This window comes from Brienomyrus brachyistius, chromosome 22, assembly GCF_023856365.1.
Source record: "Brienomyrus brachyistius isolate T26 chromosome 22, BBRACH_0.4, whole genome shotgun sequence".
Taxonomy (NCBI): domain Eukaryota; kingdom Metazoa; phylum Chordata; class Actinopteri; order Osteoglossiformes; family Mormyridae; genus Brienomyrus; species Brienomyrus brachyistius.
In genome coordinates, this window is record NC_064554.1 from 16,757,995 (window position 1) to 16,781,524 (window position 23,530).

The following is a 23,530-nucleotide window of genomic DNA, read 5'->3' on the forward strand; positions in this document are numbered from 1 at the left end:
CGATCTGATACCGTATCCATACGTCTATGTGCTCAACACACATTTGTTTGACGATTTGGCCGTGTATTGGCAAAAGCGCGGATAGCCTGACCACAGTAATATTACCGGCACTGAAAAGTTTTTAAGTCAATTACCGGCACCAAGACAGCTAACACGTGAATGAGGCTGGTTGCTGAGACAAAGTTGCGCGGCATAATCAAGCCAGGACATTTAATACTACAGATATATTATGCACTTATACTAGCAAATATGTATGCATATTATTATTAATATTTCTATTCTATGTAACTTTATGCGATCCAACTCGCTTACGCGTCGTCCGCAGGTTTCTGCTATTTTTCAGCACTCGTTCACGGCCAATAACTAAAACGGAGAATGTCAAATACGAAGGGGCTACTGTATCCCTTCTCCACCTTCACACTCGTCTTCCTTTACAGGTATTTCTGCTTTTCGCGGAGAATGTCAAATGCGAAGGGGCTACTGTATCCCTTCACCTCCACACTCGTCTTCCTTTACAGGTATTTCTGCTTTTCGCGGAGAATGTCAAATGCGAAGGGGCTACTGTATCCCTTCTCCACCTCCACACTCGTCTTCCTTTACAGGTATTTCTGCTTTTCGCTTCAAGGATAACATGGCTCGCTTTCCACCGAGTTTCCCCCTGAGACCAATAATTAAAGAATCTCTATTATTCTTCAAGTCTCGCCCTTTTAAACAGCGTCTATGCCCTGAAATCCTGAGTGTATGATCTTCGCACTCAAGAGGCTGCTTTATTTAGCTTGCGATGTCTTGACGTGATTTGTATACCTAGCTGTACTAACTTCCAGTATATTTTCTATTTACCTTGTTGATCTCTGTTATTATACATGTTAGAAGATTTTTTTTACTGTTTCTGGCCCTTTCGTATTATAAGATTTATTATTTTTCACTAAGCTAATCAATAAAAGTTGACACACATGTTGTCTTAACCAAAAACGACAGTAAAACGAATCGAATTACAGAAAAAATGGTGTTTGTCTCCATCTAGTGGTGACGTAATGGACACTTCAAAAAGGGACGACGAAAAATGCACGTGCGAATGTCTTCAAAAGTTTCAAAGAAAACAGTATAGTTTGGCGTTAATGTGTGTTATGTGACTGCAAATGAAACACATCTTTAGAATATATTATTGCATGTCAATTGTGAACAGATGCGAAGTTTATTCTCAAGCATATCGGCTCGGTGCTGTTGTATGGTCATCGCATTAAGTAACACGACAAACGACATTATCAATCGACAGTTCAAAAGCAAGACCTCGCATAGAGGCATGTTTATATTTTGAAGAACGCGCCAATTTATACCAAAACAGTGACTGATAAACATGTTTGTCTGGCTGAAGAAAACAGTTTTTTGCCGTTCGCAGACAGCAAAATTATTGCGGCCCATTCTGGTGCACAATTTTATTTGGCCCACTTACCGCAGTGAACAATGGCACGTGGGTGGGCCATTCCTGGTTAGCAGACACGGACTGCAGGTGGGCCATGACATTGCCATGTTAGCCAACACTGAACCAGACGCACCATTTACCAAATGTCAACCCAGTAAGTAAGCCCCAAAAACATATACTTTCAAAATATTTATTGACAAATCTCACATATTTAGTTATATTTACATATTACTTTCCTTGAAAAATGTAGTAGTACATGCTTACTTTATGCATTAATTAACCCATATCTCAGTGTTTAGGTACTAATCCCATGGTAATGCATCATTAATCAATCATGACAATCCCGTTTCATGGGGGAACCTGTATTAGTGCCTGATTTGTCCCTGAGTAGAAAAATAGTTAAGTAATTTTTGTCCCCTCAAGCGAAATGTTACCATTATTAACTAATTAGTTAATTGTTAACTAATATGGTGCCTGAATGGAATACATGAACATCATAATTAATTAATGATGAACAAGCATGGGATCAGTACGTGAATAACACTTAGTTACTGGTTAATTAATGCATTAATTAAGCACGTACTACATTATTCATGTCCCCTCAAGTAAAGTGTGACACATTTTTAAAGATATCTGCACAGAGATTACAGTATACAGATACAAATATGGTTCTGATAGTGAAAAATATTGTGATGACTGGCATACCGAGACATCGCGGGAACGACGGTGGATGATGAGGATGCTTATTCAAAGGAGAACAACGCCCATTAATCTGGCACCTAACAAGCACCGGACCGAAATACAACCGCGGAAACACAAGGTGGTCAGACGCCGAACCGTAAGAGACACACATGATGGGAGATTTATACAAACGAAGGACAAGCGAGGATCCGACATCGTGCACATAAGACAAGGGCAAACATACACGCCACATTCAGGAAACGGTCTTAGCGACAACTACTACAACAACAACAATACAAGGGCTGTTTACAATGACATTCACGGGGCTATATTCATGCACTTGCGAGGCATGCTGGGATGTGCGGATTTCAGTGGCATTACTGTATGGTTCTGTTTAGAGGAAAAAATGACTGCAAGTAAGTGAATCTTGTGTCAGTATGAATGTGAGTGAGTTTACATGTCTTGTGAGGACATGAATCATAGAGTCCAGTATCAGTATGAATAAAACTAAAAACACAACTTATATTATTAAAGGGGCTAGATTATAGCCCACTGGGAACATCAACATTGTTTGTCAGGAATAATTAACTACACTAGTACAACATCTACCAAAGCAGGTTTTGCATTAGTTTGCTTTGTGTCTTTGTTCCTGCTGCAATTTCCTTCCTCCGTCTCAGTCCAAGGTTAGTGAAGCCCATCTCTCTTTAAATACTTCAAACTCTTTGGCCAGTGGCTTTTGCTGTTAGTCTGTTTTTTGTAAAGCAGCTGAAAAAAACTGTAGCGAACAAAACTGCAATATTTAATGGCCGTTCGTGAAAAACTGAATTCTCACCGCACGGCGGCAAAAGTATTTCCGTTTGTATTTTGTGTGCCAATGAACTAAAGCCCTAAATGTCTAAATCTATACCCTTATCGATATAATTTTGATCAGACAAGTCATTGATAAGTTTATATAAAAGGGTGTCGAATAATCAGACTTTCATGCCTTTGAGGCATGTCTATGACAGGAACCGCAGCAGATCTGGAACCAGCACCAGTGAATGCAAAGATCTAAGCACTTAAGGCAGCAACTACAATCATATCATAAGCAAGCGAACACTGACACTGCAAAACCGTTTAAAGTTTAAATCAGTATTCAACAAGTATTTGTAGGAAAAATACTTATTTTAATAAACAGTTTTGGGTAACCTAGAACTTCCTTATCTTTTAGCATTAAGCTGCGGAATGCCGTTTTTCCATTAATCACACGCAAGTTCAGTTTTTTGACAAGGGGGTTTGAAAACATGTGCTTCATCACCCTGTCCTTGATTTCAACACCTCCCAAAAGGCCCAAATGTTGTAACCTGCAAACAAGAATGTGTACATACTAACATGCATTCAATCCATATTTTAAGATAAGTCAGAGGAGAGTAAAGGCAGCGTGATATTACCATTTTGTTTTTTAGGTCTGCTTTATCTCCCAGGTTCTCTTCTAGAGACAGCAGTGAAGTGAGATCCAGTTGTAATGGTCCTTCATGCGGGTAGTCAGCTTGCCCACTGAGCCCAGTAGCTTGCCCATCTTGAATGGTTCTCCATAGAACATAGAGCTGATCCAGAATCATCTCTTGATTTAACAGAATAAATTAAAACGTTTATGTCGGATTTCAGTCAATGAAACAGAAAAAAAAATAGCTACTATGAAGTTAAACAGTTCCCATAGAGGGTATACAAAAGCAAATCTGTGGACATGTACTGATACTGTACTTCTGTAAGATGTTTGGAGAACGTCAACATATGTACAAAGTTGCTGCATGTCTATGTGTTTGTGACCTGGAGGGAGAGAGCACCAGTAGGGTGTACTTTTTCAATTTTATGTACGGCAGATTTGGTGAGAGGTCTGACACAAAACAAATTCGTAATTCTGTAGAGGCAATCGGATCGTCAAAAGATTTTGAAAAATGTCTATACCTTTTACAGCGTATTCCATTTCATCTGCAACAATGACGTTTTCAGTCAAAACTATCAAGCTATTTAACACAACAATCCCACTTTGATGTGTTCATGCCAAACTCGTCCATTATCATTTTTTGAAACTGTCAAACTCTTAATTTAAGGACCTGTGGGACAGGAAGTCAACTTTTCTAACTGTTGTCTTTTATTTTTGCTAATAATTTTCGAAGGGGAACCCTGAAGATCCAAATGACCATCAGCCTTCACATCATAACTGATGAATCAGTCCATATATATATACATATATGTGTCATGCCCTGCTCGTCGGCTCCTCCTGTGTGCCACACCCCCTGCTTACCCACGTGTGTTTCCCGGATTGTACCCAGCTGTGTCTGCTTATTTTCAATCAGTCCTGTGTATTTCAGTCCGTGTCTTACCCGAGTCCTTTGTCCGTCATTGATGTCAGTTATCGTGCTACGTTTCCTGTTCGGATCTCTTAATAAAACCCCTTGTCAGCCCTGAGTTCGCCTTGTCTGCCTGTTCCTGTCGGCCGACCCGCACGATCGCCGCTTCGTCAGCCTGCGATCGTGACAATATGTATGTATGTATATATATGTATGTATGTATATGTATGTATGTATGTATGTATGTATGTATGTATGTATATGTGTATGTGTGTATATATATACATATATACATATATATATATATATATATATATATATATATATATATATATATATATATATATATATATATATATATATATATATATATGTGTGTGTGTATTATATACTAGAAATTCCTGACCATAGAGTTCCACAAAGTGCTTAACAAATAAGGTAAGTAGTGTTTTTGCAAAGTCATCTAGCATTAATACACAGGACTTGCCAATATGTTTACAGTCAAAGATAATTGCATGAAGTTTTGATAAATTTCGGTGGGCAACTCATCCGTTCTTCAAACTGAACCTGCGGAGCTGAGTTGCTTTCCACCTTAGCTGCTCTAGGTCGCCTTGCAAATTCTGTAGCTATGCAGATTTCTCTGAAATGGCAGAAGCTTGTCTAGCTTCCCATCCATGAATCCAACCGACGGCGCATCACACAAAGACAAACCAGGTGCATGTAGTCGTGTGGAAAATGACTGACCTTAGCTACAGAGGATTCAGAAAAAGGGGAATGCTACACACGATGGCCCTCATCCTCTAGCTTCACAGAAGACACATTAGCCCCGAGTCTAGCATTCATTTTGGGGAAAGTCCATGCAATTGTTCATGTAAAGGTCTGACTACTCATTTATCACACCCACTGCATCCACTGTGTGACTTAATACCCTTAATAAAGGCTCTAGCAAGAACATCACAGATTACTGAGCACACTGTAAGAAAATAGCTCTTACTGTTAACAAAAAACCCACTGCTTAATGTTTTCAGCTCACACACCAGATCCCTCAAGTACTCTGATAATCACTGAGGCTTTGAATTCCCACACAAAAGCACAATCAACACAGGCTTCTTTGTATAGCTTTGGAGTATTCCCAAAGTTGGCCAAAACTGTACAGTGGATCTTCTGAATGTAGGAACACTGTCAATGTTTAATTGTAGTTTAAGACCATGATTACTGGGAACAGCTAATGATAGTTTTTCAGTTATTTTCTGGAACATGTTCATTATAACAAAATAATAAATTGAACCTCCAACCAGGTGCCAGCACCATCTTTTTAGTTTTACAGTCTTTGTAATAAAGTAAGTCAAATAAAGTGGTTCGGGCTGGATATGGCTGAGCGGGGGGTCACAGTGCAGATTTTTTTGGGGGCTGTGGGGAAAGGGGGAGAGAGGGGGGAAGTGCTCAGCATCCTGATAGCTTGTTGGATAAAACTGGTCAGAAATTTGATGGTGGTGAACGCGGTTGAAGTGGTTCCCCACTCTCTCTGGGTGATGAGCTTTTAGCATTGATGACAGAGCAGATAACACCATCAAGGAAACACCAAAACGTAACACCACATTAAATCATCATTTGGAGAATCTTCTCTGCCAGTATTATAACTATCAGTCTCACTATTTAAGTCACTATCGCCATCGATCTCTGACTCATTACTCTGTAAATCAGGGCTGTTTGGTGACAGATCTGAGCTGGAGTGGACTGGGCTGTAATACCCAAGGCTACAATCCTCATCCAACGACTCAAACAACTAGGTGACCCTTCGCACAGCACTCCTCCATAAATCGCTGCATGCCGTATTCCCCTTGTCCTCTCGCCATTATTTTCACACTCCTTTTTTTTAATCCTTAGAAGTTTGTTTTCTGGGCAGAGGCTCTGAAAGGGAGAAGAGCATGGAAACCAAAAAAACGGCCATTGTACTACCAGCACCGCTCTCCACAGTCAGAGCACATAGCATTGCATTCTCATTCGAAACGCCACACTCCCCGGGGGGAGGAACAGATGGTGTGAATCACTTTGTAGTAGTCATATTAAATGTCTAAAACAGAGGAAGAGGTACGAGGCAATTAATACGAGGCATTTTTACTTCATATATTTGTCTCTCTAGTACTGCGACTCAGTAAGCATATTGTTTATATATTGCATAAATATAATTCTATGTTAATAATTAGGGTTTTACTGATGCCGAAATTTTACCCAAGATGCATGCAAGTTCATCCCAAATTGTATATGGTGCACATTTAATAGGGACAATCACGTTGTGAACTTTTATGCCAGTGCAATGCACATTGGTGATAGCTGGTTTCTATGTATCGATCTGCAAGTACAAATATGTATATGTATTTGCTCCCTATGTCCCTTGTGTTTGCTCCCTGTGTCCCTTGTGTTTGCTCCCTATGTCCCTTGTGTTTGCTCCCTGTGTCCCTTGTATTTGTTCCCTATGTCCCTTGTATTTGCTCCCTGTGTCCCTTGTGTTTGCTCCCTATGTCCCTTGTGTTTGCTCCCTGTGTCCCTTGTATTTGTTCCCTATGTCCCTTGTATTTGTTCCCTATGTCCCTTGTATTTGCTCCCTATGTCCCTTGTATTTGCTCCCTGCTCCCTGGCAGTATTATATTCTGTTTTCTTTGTTTTAGTTTCCTTTGGTGTTTTTCATGCTGCATCTACTAATTAACTTCACTTGCTCCTTGTTGCTCCTTGTTATCTGTGTATTTAAGTGCCTCCCTTTGTTCATTTCCTCAGTCACTCATTGTAGTTGTTACCAAATATTTGTGTGTTTGTAGCTGTGCCTTTTTTCCTTTTTATATTCATAATTGTATATCTAAAGATTATGCTATTTAAATATGATTTATTTTGAATAATATAATACAATTATATAGTATAATACAATAGAGGGAAACATAGAATAAGTAAAACACAATTTTACCAAATAAACAATGTGCATGTTGCCCTTACATCAATGTAGGAATAATGTCTAACACTTCTCATAACACGGAGATTATGCCATGAAAATGTTACAATCAAACGTTAATTTTGTAGTTTGTACTTTTGTAAATCAATGTGAGCAGAGAAACATACGCAATAGAGGCAAAACAGAGCGTTTCTCTGCCTCTACCGAATAGCGGTTAACGTTAGGCCTACTCCTGCAGCAAGTTACATTAGTTCATGGGAGTTTTATATACAAATGTTGTGAGGGCAGAACGAAAAATTACTGGGTCAGAGAGATAACCAATCAGATTGTAGAGGAGGCGGGACCAACCAATCAGATGCAGCATCTTTGCAAGAAATTGACCCACATCCAGTTGCTAACTGGGTTGCATGTGTTGGCTAAGCATGGACAAACTTTAACGTACATGGTACTTATCCTTCACAAAGTCAGTGCGAGGTTGTGTCGAGAATTATGTTAATGATTTGTATATAAGCATGAAGGATATAGAAAGCCTGGAGTGTGATCCAGACAGCATATAATTTGGAATTGTTGTTGATATCGACGTCTTCCAGTACATACATAAAAAAAACCTGCAGTGATGGGCACTATGCTTGTATTATATTGCAATAAATAAATTTCCTTCGGGATTAATAAAGCATCCATCTATCTATGTAAAGTGTGGAGCTTTCTGTAGGCCGATTTAACCAAGGATCAAATTTTCGGTAAAAATGAATTAATTTAACCAGAAATTCAGTGCACTTACAAACCTTCAAGCAACCACATATCAGAAAATCCAAAGAAACCCCACAATGACACAAGAAGAACATATAAGCTCCACACACATAGAACCAGGGTAGAAACTCACACTCTGGTCTCTAGAGGTATGAGGCAACACAGCAAACCACTGTGCCACTGGGCCACCCATGAAGCTGAATATTTACTCTAAATTATAACTGGTCTTTGTTGGTTTTAGCAAACAGAAAAGGTCCAAAGGTCCAGTTGCTTTCAGATATCTTGTGCAATAAGAACAGGGTTACCATATGTCGAGTTTTTCGCCGGACGTGTCCCCGTTTTGGGTCCCCATCCGGGTGTTTTTCAAAAATTGCTAGTTTGACCAGTTTTAGTGCTGTAACTTGTGTGACCCAGTGTTGCAAGTTACAGTGGAGTACCAAGTGAACGAAAGGCACCAATGCTCAAAATACGGCAGCCATGCAGTATCATACACATTGTCTGCAAGGCTCCTGCACACGTCTATATATTTTTAAAATTAAACCTGCACATGCTTACCTCGCGCTGCTGACGAGTGACGTTAGCTTTCAGAAACCATTGTCACGTTCAGACTTTATTTTTGTATTTGTGTGAACAGTGAACCTCGTCATTTGCTTGAAGTTTAGCAGACTTTAGCTTAGCGTTTCACAACTTAAACATACAGCTTTTCTTCATGCGTTTATTATAAATTGAAAACGGCATTTTCCTTTCATTTATATTTGTGACATTTTACGAGTGTCCTGTTTCGTTTCACCATATATAGCAACGCTAAACCAGAAATATATTCATTTCAAGCACCAGACAAGCTGATGCTGAACACCTGACTTGTATCAATAAAAACTAATATGTAGGGCTGTGTGTAGGCCTATTTCAAACATCAAATATAGGATCCATTGTTCTTTTCATTGTTTATTTTATTTAAATGTATTGATATCAACATGTCGAATGTTACTGTATGTATTTTTTTCCAACAAAATGTCAATATAGCGATAGGGATCGACATCTCATTCAGCCCAAATAGCCTGGATAGTTAGGCCTATATCGTTACAATAACGTGTCCTTAAATGCAAGAACAAACTTTTGGCCTCACCGGTTAATCTCTATAAAACTAGTTACGGATAATTGGCGTTTAATCAAAAGTGTTTTGGTTGCCTTTCAACATTATATATTGCTGTTGTTTTAGTTAACATTGCCCTCCGTGTTTGAAGTAATTGATAATGCAACGTGACATCACTAGGTTGAGTAAGCATTTATAGCTCGAGCTTTTGAATGTAAATCTAAATATTTGAATTTCCTTTAAGCGGATACCTTTGTCTTAAGTGACGTACAAGTGAGACATATAGCACATTAATAGAAAAGGCGCAGTACTGGGGGAGTCTGGGTTGGGGAAGTGTGGTTTTATTTTGGTGCGTACAGCTGAGGAGGAGGAGCGCAGCTATCGGGTGTGAAAAGGCGGCCGCCTGGGGAAGGACAGAGATCCGGCAGATGTGAAGCAGAGTGGCCAGGAAAGACGGAATGGGGACCGCAAGGGAGCAGCAGACCCTACTGATCTCTCACACACTGTGTATCGGACAAGACCGGGCTGCGCTGATTCGCCTCTTAGGTTTTTGCGAGTGACGAGAACTTTGCACGTCAACTTCTGTTACAGGCAAAAGTTTTTTAAAACCACTAACATGATGAAATCTATATTTTACAGTTTAGGAAATTGTCGATGTTGCCTTTCTTGGTTATTTTTGTTATTTTAAACACGTGCGTTTTCACACGCGCCGTTTCAGCTTGACTGCAGAACTTGACTTTTTAAAAGTTTTCTCGACAATCTTTTTCATTGTCGGAGGAGTTTTGAAGCACCGCCGCATACCCCTAGGAACTCATGCATTTGTCTCAGTGGCATTTCATGCTGGAAAAGTGCGGATCGGCTCCTTGAAACCGGACTGACGGCCGGGGGACATGCAGAAGCGGGACGCCGTCGTGTCGCTGCGGGACGCCGAGCTTCAAAACCGGCTCACCGGCGGAGGGGGAGACGTCGAGGCACCAAGGGAGAACGGCACCGGGAAGAAGCATGCCGCCACCGCCTCCGATCTCGGCCCTATACACAAGTCACCGTGCAACCAGAGCAAGATGCTGGTGGGCTTGGACATCCTGTGTCTCTTCATAGGTAAACATCTGGTTACTTTTCAGGATGATCCGCCTGTATCGACCAACGTCGCTCTTAGCTCGCAAACCCCATAGTACTAATCTGTGGTTTGTGCATTGGTTTGCGTAGAATTACTTTGGTTCCTCAAAACAAATATAGCTCACTTGCACACAATTAGACTGCTTCGTTTTTAAATCCTGCCCAAGTAATAGGGCTGTAAGAGAGGACCCACTTGGTATCCGAACTTTTTATCTCCTAGTTCCAACAGTTTTTGGACGAAGCTGTCAGCTCTTGGGGGATTTATTTTGACCTTCTGAGTTTCTGTATGCGATCTGACTTAGTTTTGTGTTTTAAACGTAGATGATAAGCAATCTGCTTTTTTACGCGTTCGTTACAGGCAATTATTCCTTTAGATCAGGCTGTCCTTCTGTGAGGGATTTGGTGGTGGGTGGGGATCAGCCCCCTTGTTTTTATGCATTTTCATGGCTGGTCTAGTAATTGAAGAAAAGAACGTCAGGAATCCTCCCAGAGCAGCCGTGCAGAGGGCAAAATTAAATCCTCATGAAAGTCTGCCTTTCATGGGAGGGGGGGAGAGTCCACCGCCTCCATGAATATTGAGAGTTCATGCAGCCCGACTTGTAAGGTGTCCGGCGGGGGGGGGGGGGCGGTAAGCTCTGGTTCCTATGGCGACTGCGAGGCGCGGGGAATTATGGGGAATGCAAATAAATATCCCCTCTGTTCAGAAATCCCATTTACCAAGCCTTGGCAGCATGGTTTACTGCCAATTTTTCAGCAGTGTTACGTAAGATAATTAGGGAAATCTGCGAGGAGACCATCGTTAATTTCTGCTCTCAGGGGCAAAGAAATATGTGGACATATTTAAGGAATCCCACAGAAGCTTCTGGAGGGAAGCAAAACAAAATGCGTCGCTGCATAATACAAAAACAGAGTTTTTGTTCCATCGCAGGCGTAAAATTGCTGTTGACTTCCGAGTGTAACCATAGCTACTGGAAGAAAGCGTGGTAATAAATGAGGCAGTTATACTTATCGAAGTGAGGCCAGGTATAGGATGGGGGTTAGAAGAAAATGTACGGGGGCAGCAGTGAATGGAACGCCGCAGCTTAACGTGTGGTCGCCTTTAAAGGAGAATGGTTACATAAAAGCTTGGATTACTGGGAACCCGTCGAAGCAGCCAGGCAGGTCCCTGCAGGGGCAGTTATGGCCCTGCTGTGCTTCCCAAAGGCAAATGGGATCACTTTCACCTGCCTGGCGCTGCTGCAGTCTGCCTCCGGCCATGGCATTAGCGGCTGTGACTCACGCCATGTGTGGACTCCCATTCAGGAGTTCAGCTTCAGTGTAGCTCATGGCCGTCGTCCAGCCTCCTCAGGTTTGGCCCTGGCCTGAGTGAGTGACAGGAGGTTGGCTGTATGGGATAGAGATCCAAGAGGCTTATGGCATTGGGTACGACCAACTGGTCAGCAAGGGCTGAGCTTTCAGGTCCCTCCACACCTCGTATTTAATCAGCGTACCTTTTTCCTGGTCGTTAAGCTCACTATGGATGATTGCAGGCTGTTTAGTCATTAATCTAGTGGTTCACTCACCAAAGCAGTGTTTTCACCTGTTCTAAACCGGGGCTTGGGGAGGGCATGTACTCCCCCATTATGTAGATTAGCTTCATTCAACCACCCAATATATACACATCTTTATATTTAAATAATTATGTTGTGTATCCCCCTGTAACCTTACTAGCTATATCCAAATCCCCCTTTTTGCGCATTTTCGATGCCAGGTTTGCTACCAAATCTGGACATAAACACCGATGCAGGCTCTGTGTATTCTTAGCGGGGCTGGGTGACCTCATCACTCGGGTCGCAGCGTTTCGGTGACCTCTGTTTCTACACTTCCATTTTTCTGTACCCTGCCCCCCCCCCCCCTTGTGTCACCTTTAACACCAGAGGATGGGGGGGGGGTCGTTTATTCACCACATCGTGATGCCGCAAGCTGTCTGCCAGGGATCACAAGCATCAGCGGTATTGCTAAAACATTGTGACAGCACTCAGAGTGAGGACTAATGTCCTAATTCAGGACTGACCCCCCCCCCCCCCCCCTTTTAAAAAGGATAGGACTGACACTTCCTGAGGACCAGCTCCGTGTTGAACCAATGCCACCTGATCTGATGATTTAAAGATGTCAGATGGACAGGAAGTGGCCCCTTGGTTTTGTCTGCCTCTTCCTATGGGATCAGCACTTCCCCGGAAACCAGTATCGTCCCAGTATGTCGCTTTGCTCTGCCGGTTTTACGCCCCTTACTCGCAGGTGCAGTACTGAATAACGGCCATTAGGGGCTTTTCATACATTTGTACAGTTTGTGACTGTGGTCTGTGGGGATGGAGTTTGGAACCACACAGGAAGCCTGGCTCACAGGAGGCGAGGGGGGGGGCAGCTCTGTGCATGTCCTGGCCTGAAGTGTGTGTGCATGGGTGTTTCTCGGGGCTTAATGGTCCCAGTTGGCTCCTTGGTAACCCTGAGGTTGGGTTGAGAGTCCAGCTACAGGGGTCAAAGTGCAAAAACTCAGGTGCTGTTTTTTTGTGTGTGTCGTCTGATAGCATGATGGGACACGCAGCCCGCTTCATGTCGAATCAGTCGGGGGGGGGGGCACGAATCAGATCTGGGTGGGAGGGGCCTTAAGATGCCGGCGCTTTTATTACGGCAGATTAAAAAACCTAAGCCGTCGTTTAGCCCCTCGTTAGAGGCAATAAACCTAACACCCTGCAATCCTGCTTCTAATTTGAAAGGGAAAAATACTCAGGTTGGGGGTAAATTACATTCCTGCAGAATGTGAGGGGTGGGGACCTGGTTTTCCACGGGACTGTCTGCGATAGTGCCTGATCAGGAGTGAGCCGGCTGATTGTACTGCAGCAAAGCAGGCAGGACTAGGACAGACTGTTGGGATTTACAGAGAAATGTAGTAGATGCAGACTGGCAGGCAGCTAGACATCACAGTCTGGGAGGGTCAACACGGGTATCAGTCTGAAAACCTCAAAAGGCCTATCTCCACCTCTGTCTCAGCCCCCTTTCCTGGCCCTTTCTTGTGTTTATCTGGCTGTGTTTGAGACTGCAGGGTGTCCGGGGAGTGGACCCGGCTTTGTGGCCGTGGGTGAGGGTATTGTGAGGGCTGCGTCCCGGCGCGGCTCCTGGCACGGAAAGCTGCCGAGTGAGGCGGGTCGGGTCTGACGTGCCGCGGCACGCCCAGTGTCTGAGGCCCGGAATGTCTCGGAACGTTCTGTGGGGAATGAGCGTGCGCATGTGCGACTATGCGTGTGTGTGTATGTGTGCGTACAAGACCTTGCTCAAACCGCCTGCAATCTGTACATGCTTCAGGACTCAAAAGATACCAGGTATTTTCTGCTGCAGCGGAGATATCCCTTAATAAATTGTGCTGACGTATTTTTGCTGTTGTTCTGCAGTGCAACGAACCACAACCGTGCCCGACACGGACGTGACACATACCTAGTTTAATTATTGACGCTCATCGACGGAATCAGAGCAAGGTTAAACAGCGGAGCACATTCACTTGTAGTAATGAGTTTCTCAACAGCCAGCGCACAAGAAAACTGTCTAGGATGACCAAAGTCCGTCTGGTCACAGGCTTGGTCTGAGATTGTGGGATTTCACATTAGGAAAAGGGGCATGTGCAGTCGAGACAGCGATGGACAGATGGGATCGAGTCAGGGCCACTTATCTGTAAGTTGAGCAAAGATGGAATCTATAGCCGATTTGCCATCACAGCTGTCGTCAGGGAAATGGTTGCCCTGGGCACCCAACCATTGTACCCAGCGATTGCCCCGTCTGCGATCTGTGTGCAGGTGCTGAACTGCTGGGAACCCACAGACTGCACGGGGAAATTGAGTGTGGGTAGAGGGGTGCATTTGTGACTGCAAAGCTCGCGCGAGGCAGACGGGATGGGGCCGCATTGAGGTCATTATGAAAGTCACACGTGAGGGCAGGTCGCTTATGTGTACTTGTCAGACTTGGGCGTTTTCTTAAATCTGTTCAATATTTAATTGACTGCCTGGAAAGCAAGATCTCTGTTTATTTTTCCACTCTTTCCATTATTTTTTTTTATTTACCTAAGGTTTGCTACTTAATTAATTGGCACGTTGGGAGAGTGAGCACAGTTTGTCGGAGAAAGAACGAAGAGGATGTGGGAAGCCTGAGACCTGGTGGGTTCCTCCAGGAAATCGGGGAATGTCATTAGTGCCACCCGATGGACCCTTTTTGCTGCTGTTCCACTACACCCCCCTCGAGAGACTGTGCAGTTCAGCTTTTCATTTGGGATTTGGGGGGAAAAACATACAGTAATCTCCCTGGATAAGGTTTCTGGGAGTTCATAAAATCGTTGACCTTGTGTGTGAGAGACTAAGCACCTGCTCCATCTCGTCTGCAGTGAAGATCTCCTGACCCACTCCAGGAGATCTCAGAGCTGCTTTCGTTTCCAACCGTCTGTTTCCATTTGTTTTTGCTGTTCGGGGCGGGATGCGGGCCAGGCAGAAAAACAGGCCGCCAGCTAGAACAATGCAGCTCATTTACAGCCCCCCCCTCCACCTCAGTAACCCTCAGCCCGCCCATACACCTCTGCAGAATGATAATCAGCGCTGATCTCAGTCAGACAACAGTCGTATGCAGCACTCCAGTGTGACGGAAAGTACACAGTGAGCGGTGGAGTGTCGTGCGATCCTAAGGTGAGGTGCGGTATAGCAAAGAATGACTGACGTGTCTCCAGGGCGTCACCAGCGGGGGGGGGGGGGGGGGGTGAATCCTTGGCGCTTGTTGACAGAAACAAAGTGAAAGTTTAGCGTGAAGGACTTTCAGCACGTGAGCCTCTAAACGAATGTTAATGGGAATAGGATGCTAAACCCCCACCCAGCACCGTGACGCTGATCTACCTGGACGTACAGGAGGCCCTGCAAGTCTGAGAAAGGCTAGGACTCTCAGATACGGTTAGGATGCGGGACGTACCTCCAGAATCGCTCCCAGTTTCTGGTCTGTGTTTCTTGCCACCCTGATTCACCTGGTTTGGTTCAGTTCCCTGCTCTCCCAGTGACCTCCCCTGGGCAACCTGGGAACCAGTAAGTGACAGAAGCTCGGAGATCCCCGCAGACAGCGGAAGCCGCTTGACGCGTGTGTGTTTCTTCCTCTTACCTCCTCGCTCATTCACTCACACACTCGCTGACTTGTTTTTACTCACACACTTTTACTTCCAGGGGATTTTCCAGTCTTGCAGAACCTTCTGGTTCCCAGACACGCTCGACATGTTGGGCTTCCACAGTGTGGGACGCGCCCTCCCTAGCCATCCGTAAATATGTTGCATGCGTGCCAGATTAACCCGTCTGTCTCGGCTTCTCTTCCCGCTGGGATCCACTGGCAATCAGGGTTATCCCGGTATGCCGGTCTGGGCCAGGCTGAAGCACATCCCCAGATCCTCAGGGACCCGGCTACGGAGGGGTTAAGGAACCCGAAATACTTCTGGTGTCATTCCTGGCATCAGCGCTGTGGTGAGGCAGGACCATACTGGTCCCATACTGGTCCCTTCACATCATTCCCGCTGCCAAGTAACTTACCCTGATGGTCCAGTGGCATCGTTCTGTTTCACAAGGCTCCTGTTCCTGGAACGCGTCCAGGGCCCAGACGTGGACCCTTAGCTGCCTATATTCTTTTCCCACCTCGCCACTGTTTAAATATGCTAATCCGCCATTGAGGTGAAGTAAAGATGGCTGCCATTCGCTAATTAGCTCCACTGTGCCACTCTGGCCTCATTACCGTGAGCCAGAGCTCATTACCGGAGAGGGATTTAAACGCTGTCACAAAAAAAAAACATTCATTCCCTCCCTGTTTCCCGGTGCATTCTGGGTATACATTAAGAGGCCTGCATTGACATCATGACTGACGTTACATTTAGCGAATGTTAATAGCCATGAGGATAATAGGGGTACTAGCTATATTTTAATGTTGTTTACGTTTCACCTTTATTTAGTTGCTAAGAACCTCCTGTCCCGTGCGACCTGTGAGAACACGAAGCGGTCCTCATGATGATTTATTGGTCGCCTGGGATACAGTTGTTCTTCCTGCTGGCATACCGGGCCTGTTATGACATTCACCCACCACAGCCCATCCCACCCCGGCCTGTGCTGCTTTGGCTAGAGGACTGGGGGCGCAGGCAGCTGCAAACAGGCGTGCGTCAATAAACAGACGGGGGCGGGGAGGCTGTTCTGGGATGCTGACGTGAGCGGCGCCGTTGGCTGGCCCCTTGTATTTGTCAAACCAAATTATTTAAATGGCCCGGTAATGATTAACAGACGTTATCTCCATTCGGCAGCGCACATGCTCCTTTATTTTATCCCACAGCGGCTTACTGGTACCTGGCGGTACTGAGCCAACTGGAGGGGGCGTGCGCGTGTGTGAGCCAGCTGGACTGGCAGCCTCGTCGAGGAGGCTGCAGGTAGAACTGAGATCCTGAATGAGGCTGGGGTCACTGAGCACCCACCCTAGCCCCTGTAACCTGAACGAGGGCGGGGTCTCCTCTCCGTTATAGCCGCTGAGCCCAGCGTGCTGCTCACAGACCGCGGCTTGGATGATTAATCCTCACTCCTCGCTGGCAAGCTACTTGTAGCCTTTGAACCGAACCCGGACGGGAGGGAGGGATCCAAAGGCACACGTCACGGTGGTGAGGCTCCGGCAGCTGCAGGGAGGCGACCAGGGCTCTGGATGCGCAGCCGCAGTCTCGGAGATGAGCAAAGTTTGGTCTGCCACCACCACACTCATCTCCGCTGCCTCCCTCTTATGCTGCTGGCTCAAGGGCTCATGGAGAGCGGCTTCTCGGAACGTCCCCCCCCGTCACAGTGCTGTGGTTTAGTGTTACATATTAGCCCAGCAGATGGAGACTCCCCCCCCACCCCCCGACCCCGTAGCTACGTGCTTCTCCAGGCACCAGGAAACGAGGGTGGGTTCACGGCTCGGTCACCCTGACCCCAGCAGGCTCGGATAACCCGCGGGGTCTTGTACACATAACCTTATCGGATTGCGGCCCTTGACCCCGAGCCTGTGTGTCCCTGTTCTTGTGCAAGCCGGAACCCGCCGCGACTTCCCGGACGGTGTGTAGGTTAATGATTGGTCGCGCTCCAGTGTAGCGGCCAAACCAAAGTGCTTTCTGTGTTGTTTGTTTTGTCTGGCAAGGGAGACCTTGATAGTTTGGACAGAGCAACCCGGAGCCTGTAAGAGGTCACTGATAAATGACTTTGCCAGACTGTCAGACATGGCTGGGTGAGGCTCTCTACACCTTACACACAAGACACGCTTTCACACGTCAGAGTGACACTGCAAGTCTCCAGAACACAGCTGGTCTATGCGCCTCGACACACTGAGTAACACAGGGACACTTGTGGCCACCGAGATGAACACAGGAGCACAGTCGCGGTGAGAGAGTGTGGTGGGGAGTGACGAGCATGTAGGTGAGCATTTCTGTGTGCAGCCAGGCGTTAACCTGAGAGTGGTTCCAGATGTTCCTGGCCCCCGGTATGGGCTGGGTGCTGTGCCCACATGCCCCCGTGCATACCTCTGTGTGGTGGGAATGCTCGGAGATGCAAATGTCGGTGCGGGTACATGCAGGAGCACGTCCCGCTTCTTCTGTGGCGTAAATACTCGCGGCTGACCTCTGCCATCTCCCCTCCCCAGTGTCGATCCCCTTCTTCGTCTGCGAGTTCAAGGTGGTGGTGGCAAACAAGAGGGGCTTCTTCTGCGGGGACACCAGCATCATGTACCCGTACTTCGAGAGCGAATCCATCCCCGACAGTGTGCTTATTTCCGGCGGCATCATCATCACGGGGCTCACGGTAAGAGGGCCCGCTTACCCATAATGCCCCTCTGCAGTTACAGATACGCTCTTTGGGGTGTTCAAGTCACGACCGTTAATGACACAGAACGATAGTTATGCATCAAGCATATGCTGTTCTGATCTTAAGCTCTCCCTAGGTCACATGACTCATCTTCATAGGCACGATTGGTCACTTACAGCACATTTAATAATTCCAAATGGTCTCTGCTTATAGTGTTCTAGTGTTCTTGTTTATGCATTTTGATGTCCCCACAAACTTGCGGTGGATGGATGGATGGATGAATGGATGGAGGGAGAGATGGATTACCGGATGAATGGATGGAGGGAGAGATGGATTACCGGATGAATGGATGGAGTTGTAATGTTCTGATTTATGCATCCACTTCTGATGCGTGTATTTTCTGGTGTCCCATTGACCTATGGGCTCTACAGGGATTAATAATGAATTAAAACCCCATGGAATCTGATCGCATACCGGGGATAAATGAATGATCCATCTCCATCTTCCCTCTTGCTCGCCAGATCGCCCTGGGCGAATGCTACCGAGTGCGCTACCGCAACGTACATTCGCGCGCCTTTGTGCGCAACCTCTATGTCTCCACGCTGTACAAGGAGCTGGGCAGCTTCCTGTTCGGCTGCTGTGTGGGCCAGTCGCTCACCAACATGGCCAAGCTCGGCGTGGGTCGGCTGCGGCCGTACTTCCTGTCCGTCTGCAACATCAGCTACGCTTCGCTGGGCTGCTCGCCGGGAGAGTACATCTCCGACTTCGCCTGCAAGCGGGAGGACAAGCTGGTGGAGGAGGCTAGGTGAGAGTTGCGACTGTTTTCCCGCAGTCCATGACCCTCTGGGTATACAGAACAGGCGACTGGAAATATATCAACTCAAAACACTATCTGTTAGCCACATGTGACCCTTCAGAACATCTAAATCCCATTGTGTGTGTGGGGTGTGTGTTTGTTGACATGCTGAGAAGGTGATAGGTAACCTTTTTCCCCTCTGCGTTTCCTGTTCTCTGCAGGAAGTCCTTCTTCTCGGGACACGCCTCCTTCGCCATGTACACATTGCTATACCTGGCGGTAAGCCCCGCCTCCCTGCCCGCCTCTTGTTCCAACCGCATTTCACACACGTTAGCGCCTGGGGCGGCACAGCTGTGTTTTGGGAAGTGCGTGCACGCCCGTGCTGACAGAAATGTGGCCCAGCTTCTGCAGACAGGCGGCTGTTGATTGGCAGGCGCACGTGCGCTGTAATTGGCTGTTGGGGCTGTCAGTCACAGCAGAGGGCGATGATGTCACCATGATTTTGAAATGCTACTTATAGGCACGCACATGCACATAAATGTAGATATGGGAAAATGAAACAGGGGATCTTGATATGGCCATCCAGTCTGAACCTGAATTACAGTGCAGAACAGAGTTAGCTCAGGGTAGGGGTTAGCCCTCCAATACACTGCGGGCTTCTCAACCACTGTATCCGTCATGTAACAGCGCCCCCTAGCTTTCCCACTCTGGGAGTGACGCAGGTGAACATCATGTTTAATGTAATGACCTTTCATAACCTCATGGAAAGCCTCCATTAACAAAACTGTTCTTATCTCATCGTGGCAAAATGGACTTTACAAGGAGACAGACATGTTGTTTGTGGTTGAATTGGAGGATAGAAAACCAGTAACAGATGTATTGTCAGTAGCATTAAGAGTATTAAGAGTTTACCTCATTATACCACTGTGTAATGTTTTAAATAGAGTATAGTACACCGCCGGTTTATTGCTAAATGAATTCCTGTAAATGTTAAGCCATGAGAATTTTATGATTTGTAATAAAAGACACAGTTGCAGTATTACTGGCATATGTCATATAGGCCCATCATAACATTCACTGATTCAGACAGACCAGCGGCTCTTCCGACTCCCATGCTGCGTGTGTTAGCAATGGTCACGTGACCTGCCGCTGCCGTCATGTGACCTCCGGCCTTCGCCTCTCAGTTCTACCTGCAGGCGCGGCTCACATGGCAGGGGGCGCGGCTGCTGCGGCCCATGCTGCAGTTTCTCCTGGTGCTGCTGGCCGTCTACACAGGCCTGAGCCGGATCTCTGACTACCGGCACCACCCCACTGATGTACTGACGGGCTTCCTGCAGGGGGCGCTCACTGCGTACTGGGTGGTGAGTGCCTGTCTCCCTTGCCTTTCCCCAAGCATGAAGGTGGGGCGGCGTAACGAGGGCCATAATTGATACAAAGGGGCTAACCTTAGAACTCGTCAGCCAATGATATGCTTTGAATCAGTGAGTGAAAGGGGTGGAGCACTCTGGAGGCCAATCAGCTTTCAGCTCGGGCCAGTGCCCCTCTGGCCACACCCCTGATTACACCCCTGCCTTTCCCTGTGTGTATCTATCATGCGGGTGCCTGTCATTAACCTCTGTCCATCTGTCTGTCCCTCTGCATGTCTAATTTCCGTCTCTTCCTCCTCACAGGCGTTCTACATCTCGTCCATGTTTAAGACGTCACATACCTGCATGAGCCCCACCAGCTTGTCCTCCATAGAGAGCCCCCTCTCCAGCCAGCAGACGGACTGCTAGCTGCGTCGCGGGAGGTGTGGGGGGGTGAGTCATGGACGAATGGACTGAAAGAGCCACAGAACAAGACAAACAGTTGGACCCCATCCATCAAAATCAGCGAGGCTGGGGAGACCCGGAGTCTGCCTGTGAGAGAGACCGTGCAAAGAAGGGTCTGGAAAACGTGTCCTACTACTTTCTCTAAAGCACATGTGTAACCCTGTCCTCAGGACATTAGCCTGGGGTTATTTACAAATGCTAATTACACGAATGCCAATCATATACTTGTATTGTATAGGAGTCGTTTCGTTATCGCTAGGAAGGTTTTAGCCGTCGCTGCTAATCATTATCTACTTCTTGGCTAATAACTGTTTGTGTTTGTAATTAATTGTGCGAATGTCTGGGGAGGAGGGAAGCTCCCCTTTTCAGTGTTTAGCCCAATGCTGCAAGAATTCAAACCACTACTTGGCACCTTTCATCAGTATGAGCGATCACATGACCTGCCATTCTGGTTCCGCTTGTCTTCACCTTCCTGTACAAGGTCACCATTAGCAGCTTCCCTGGTCTGGTCATTTTTATTTTTTTGGGAAGTTATGCCAAAGATTGGATCTGGGGAGCAGGATTATGGAGGTGAGAGTGTTCGTGTACATTCACGTACGTGCGTGTTCTCCTGGTGGCTGCGTGTGAGATCTCTGATCCGGAGGTATCATTATACCACTTTGGACGCATCAGACACCTAAACAAACCTTTTTTTGCCTTGGAATACTACTGTACGTTTTTCGATGAGTCGGATCCTAACAGAATCTCTGCTGAGATGCACGAAGAACTGTTACTGTACCTGAACGAACCACTTGCGTCTCTCTGGAGAAACGACGACTGAAAATAACCGCTTACTCACTTTACTGCTCGTTAACTTGCCAGCCATGTATCCAAATAGATAGCACTTAAAAGACTTAACCAGACAAATTAATATCATTGTTATATATTATTTTTATCAAGCTGTAATTTAAATATATTTTATGTCGTTGTCTTTGATTTGTCAGTTGATTGAAAATAAATGTATGTAAACCGTTGTTAATTGATATGACTCAAGCAAGTATTAAAACTATTATAGTTATTTTTGTATATATTCTCTGGTTTTAATCAGGTACACAGTGTTCTGTTGTAGTAGTAACTAGTAACTGAGCCAGTAAAGTATGAATATAAAACGTATATTTGTTCTACAGTTTTGTGTTCTGTTTTGTGCTCTCTGTGAGCGAAATAACCACTGTACACAACAAGCCAAATAAATGAATATTGAATCGATTACAGGACTTACATTTGTTTCTTACAGCAGTCCTTCTTTTAGATATGTTTTGAAATTGTCGGCCACTCTCACCCTTTTTCAAATCTAATCTCAGCTTCCTGCTGAAGGATATTTTGAGTACAGGCCTGCCTGTTTCGGATAACTTTGGGGGCTGGGCTAGGGCCAGCTGGGCTGCTCTAGGAGGTCTTAGGAGAACAGGGCCAGCTGGGCTGCTCCAGGAGATCTTAGGTGAACAGGACCAGGTGGGCTGCTCCAGGAGATCTTAGGAGAACAGGGCCAGCTGGGTTGCTCCAGGAGGTCTTAGGTGAACAGGACCAGCTGGGCCGCTCCTCTCCCATGGCATGGTCTATGTGCAGAAAAGCCGAAGCCAAGCAAACACAACAAGTCCCCTTTGTCCCCTGGTGACAAAAAAAGAAAAGTATTGAATAGTTGTACTTTTCTGAGTGTGGGCCTTTGTTCCTGTACAGTGATGGACCCTGGACTTTCCCTTTGGTCTCTGCTTTCAAAGGCGCCTAAGCGTGACGAATCAGCATGGGTCATGCCGCTGTGATGCTGGGTGGGGGTGGGGGTGATTTGTCGATCTAGACAGTCGCTGTATGCCCAGTTCCCCTCCCGCGGTGGTCCCCCTCATGCCGTCTACACTGCGGCAGTGCGGTAAGCCTAGCAATCTTTCAGGCCTGTCTGAACCCATTCAGTCTGCGGACAACAAATGAGTCTTTTTTTGTTCAAGTGTGAAAGAAAACAAAGGAACTGAAGTGGCCTTTCTGCCCTCCCCCCTGTACAGTCACCCACAGTTATCAGTTAAGCCTCATTAGATAAGAGGAAGAAGAAAGAGATCCTGGGATATCTGTGGCGGATGTTACAGGCAGCGATTGGGATCGGTGGGGGCCGGATCCGCAGTCCACTGGGGTCACGTAGGCTTTGGCGCACCTGCATTCCTCCCCCTTCAGTCCCAGGGGACCTCATACCTGAAAGGGTGCACTTTGCCCATTATCTGATGGGCACGGTGGGGCTGTGTGGCCTGTGTAGACGAGGGGGGGGGGGATCTGGGTCACCGATTGGCCCCTGATGGGGGGAGCGTGCTTGGTGGGCGGGCGAGGGAGGACCTTCAGGCTTTCTTTTTCCAAGTCCATCTTATAGATGCAGAACTGTCTATCAGCTTTTCATGCGATGCATGCCGACGTGCGCTTCCCATGCAGAGGAAAACAGATAGTGCAAGAGTGTGTCACTGCACGCCCGCAGTGCCATAAAGCTGTCAGGACGGCTGCCGTTTAAAACCCCATAAAACCCCAGGCGTCTTCAGCTAGGCCGTGTCCCATAATCCTATCCCAGCCACCCCTCTTCCCCAGATCCACCTGGCATCTCTAATGCTGAGCATATGCAGCCCCGTTTCTGAAAAACCCTGGCATGCCATTACCCCCCCCCCCTGCCCCCACCCCACCCCTTGCAGCGGGGGTGGTGGAATATCCTGGCCTTTTACTGCA

General features: G+C 46.3%; 2 protein-coding genes across 3 annotated transcripts in view; one reads left to right on the plus strand and one right to left on the minus strand.

The window, feature by feature from the left end:
* qtrt1 (queuine tRNA-ribosyltransferase 1) overlaps nt 1-23,530 on the minus strand; it is a 138,684-nt gene that overhangs the window by 68,494 nt on the left and 46,660 nt on the right. Inside the window, exon 1 of one of the 2 annotated variants that reach the window (XM_048990689.1) lies at nt 6,517-6,520. The exons of the other annotated variant lie outside the window; for it this stretch is intronic. The gene's annotated coding sequence lies outside the window, so the exon portion shown is untranslated. Of the gene's footprint in view, nt 1-6,516; nt 6,521-23,530 lie in introns of those variants that run through there. 2 annotated transcript variants of the gene reach the window in all.
* Nucleotides 9,560-22,045, plus strand: LOC125717596 (phospholipid phosphatase 3-like). The gene is made up of 6 exons (XM_048990725.1): nt 9,560-10,322; nt 18,033-18,190; nt 18,715-18,998; nt 19,211-19,268; nt 20,174-20,350; nt 20,660-22,045. Exons 1-6 carry the CDS (start codon nt 10,115-10,117, stop codon nt 20,762-20,764), a joined length of 990 nt encoding a protein of 329 aa, XP_048846682.1. The 5' UTR covers nt 9,560-10,114; the 3' UTR covers nt 20,765-22,045.

Excerpts from the sequence above, each read along its gene's own strand:
- LOC125717596 (XM_048990725.1), top strand. The coding sequence starts at position 10,115 with ATGCAGAAGCGGGACGCCGTCGTGTCGCTGCGGGACGCCGAGCTTCAA. Across the intron at positions 19,269-20,173 it reads ACACATTGCTATACCTGGCG|TTCTACCTGCAGGCGCGGCT; the intron begins GTAAGCCCCGCC and ends TTCGCCTCTCAG. Across the intron at positions 20,351-20,659 it reads CGCTCACTGCGTACTGGGTG|GCGTTCTACATCTCGTCCAT; the intron begins GTGAGTGCCTGT and ends TCCTCCTCACAG.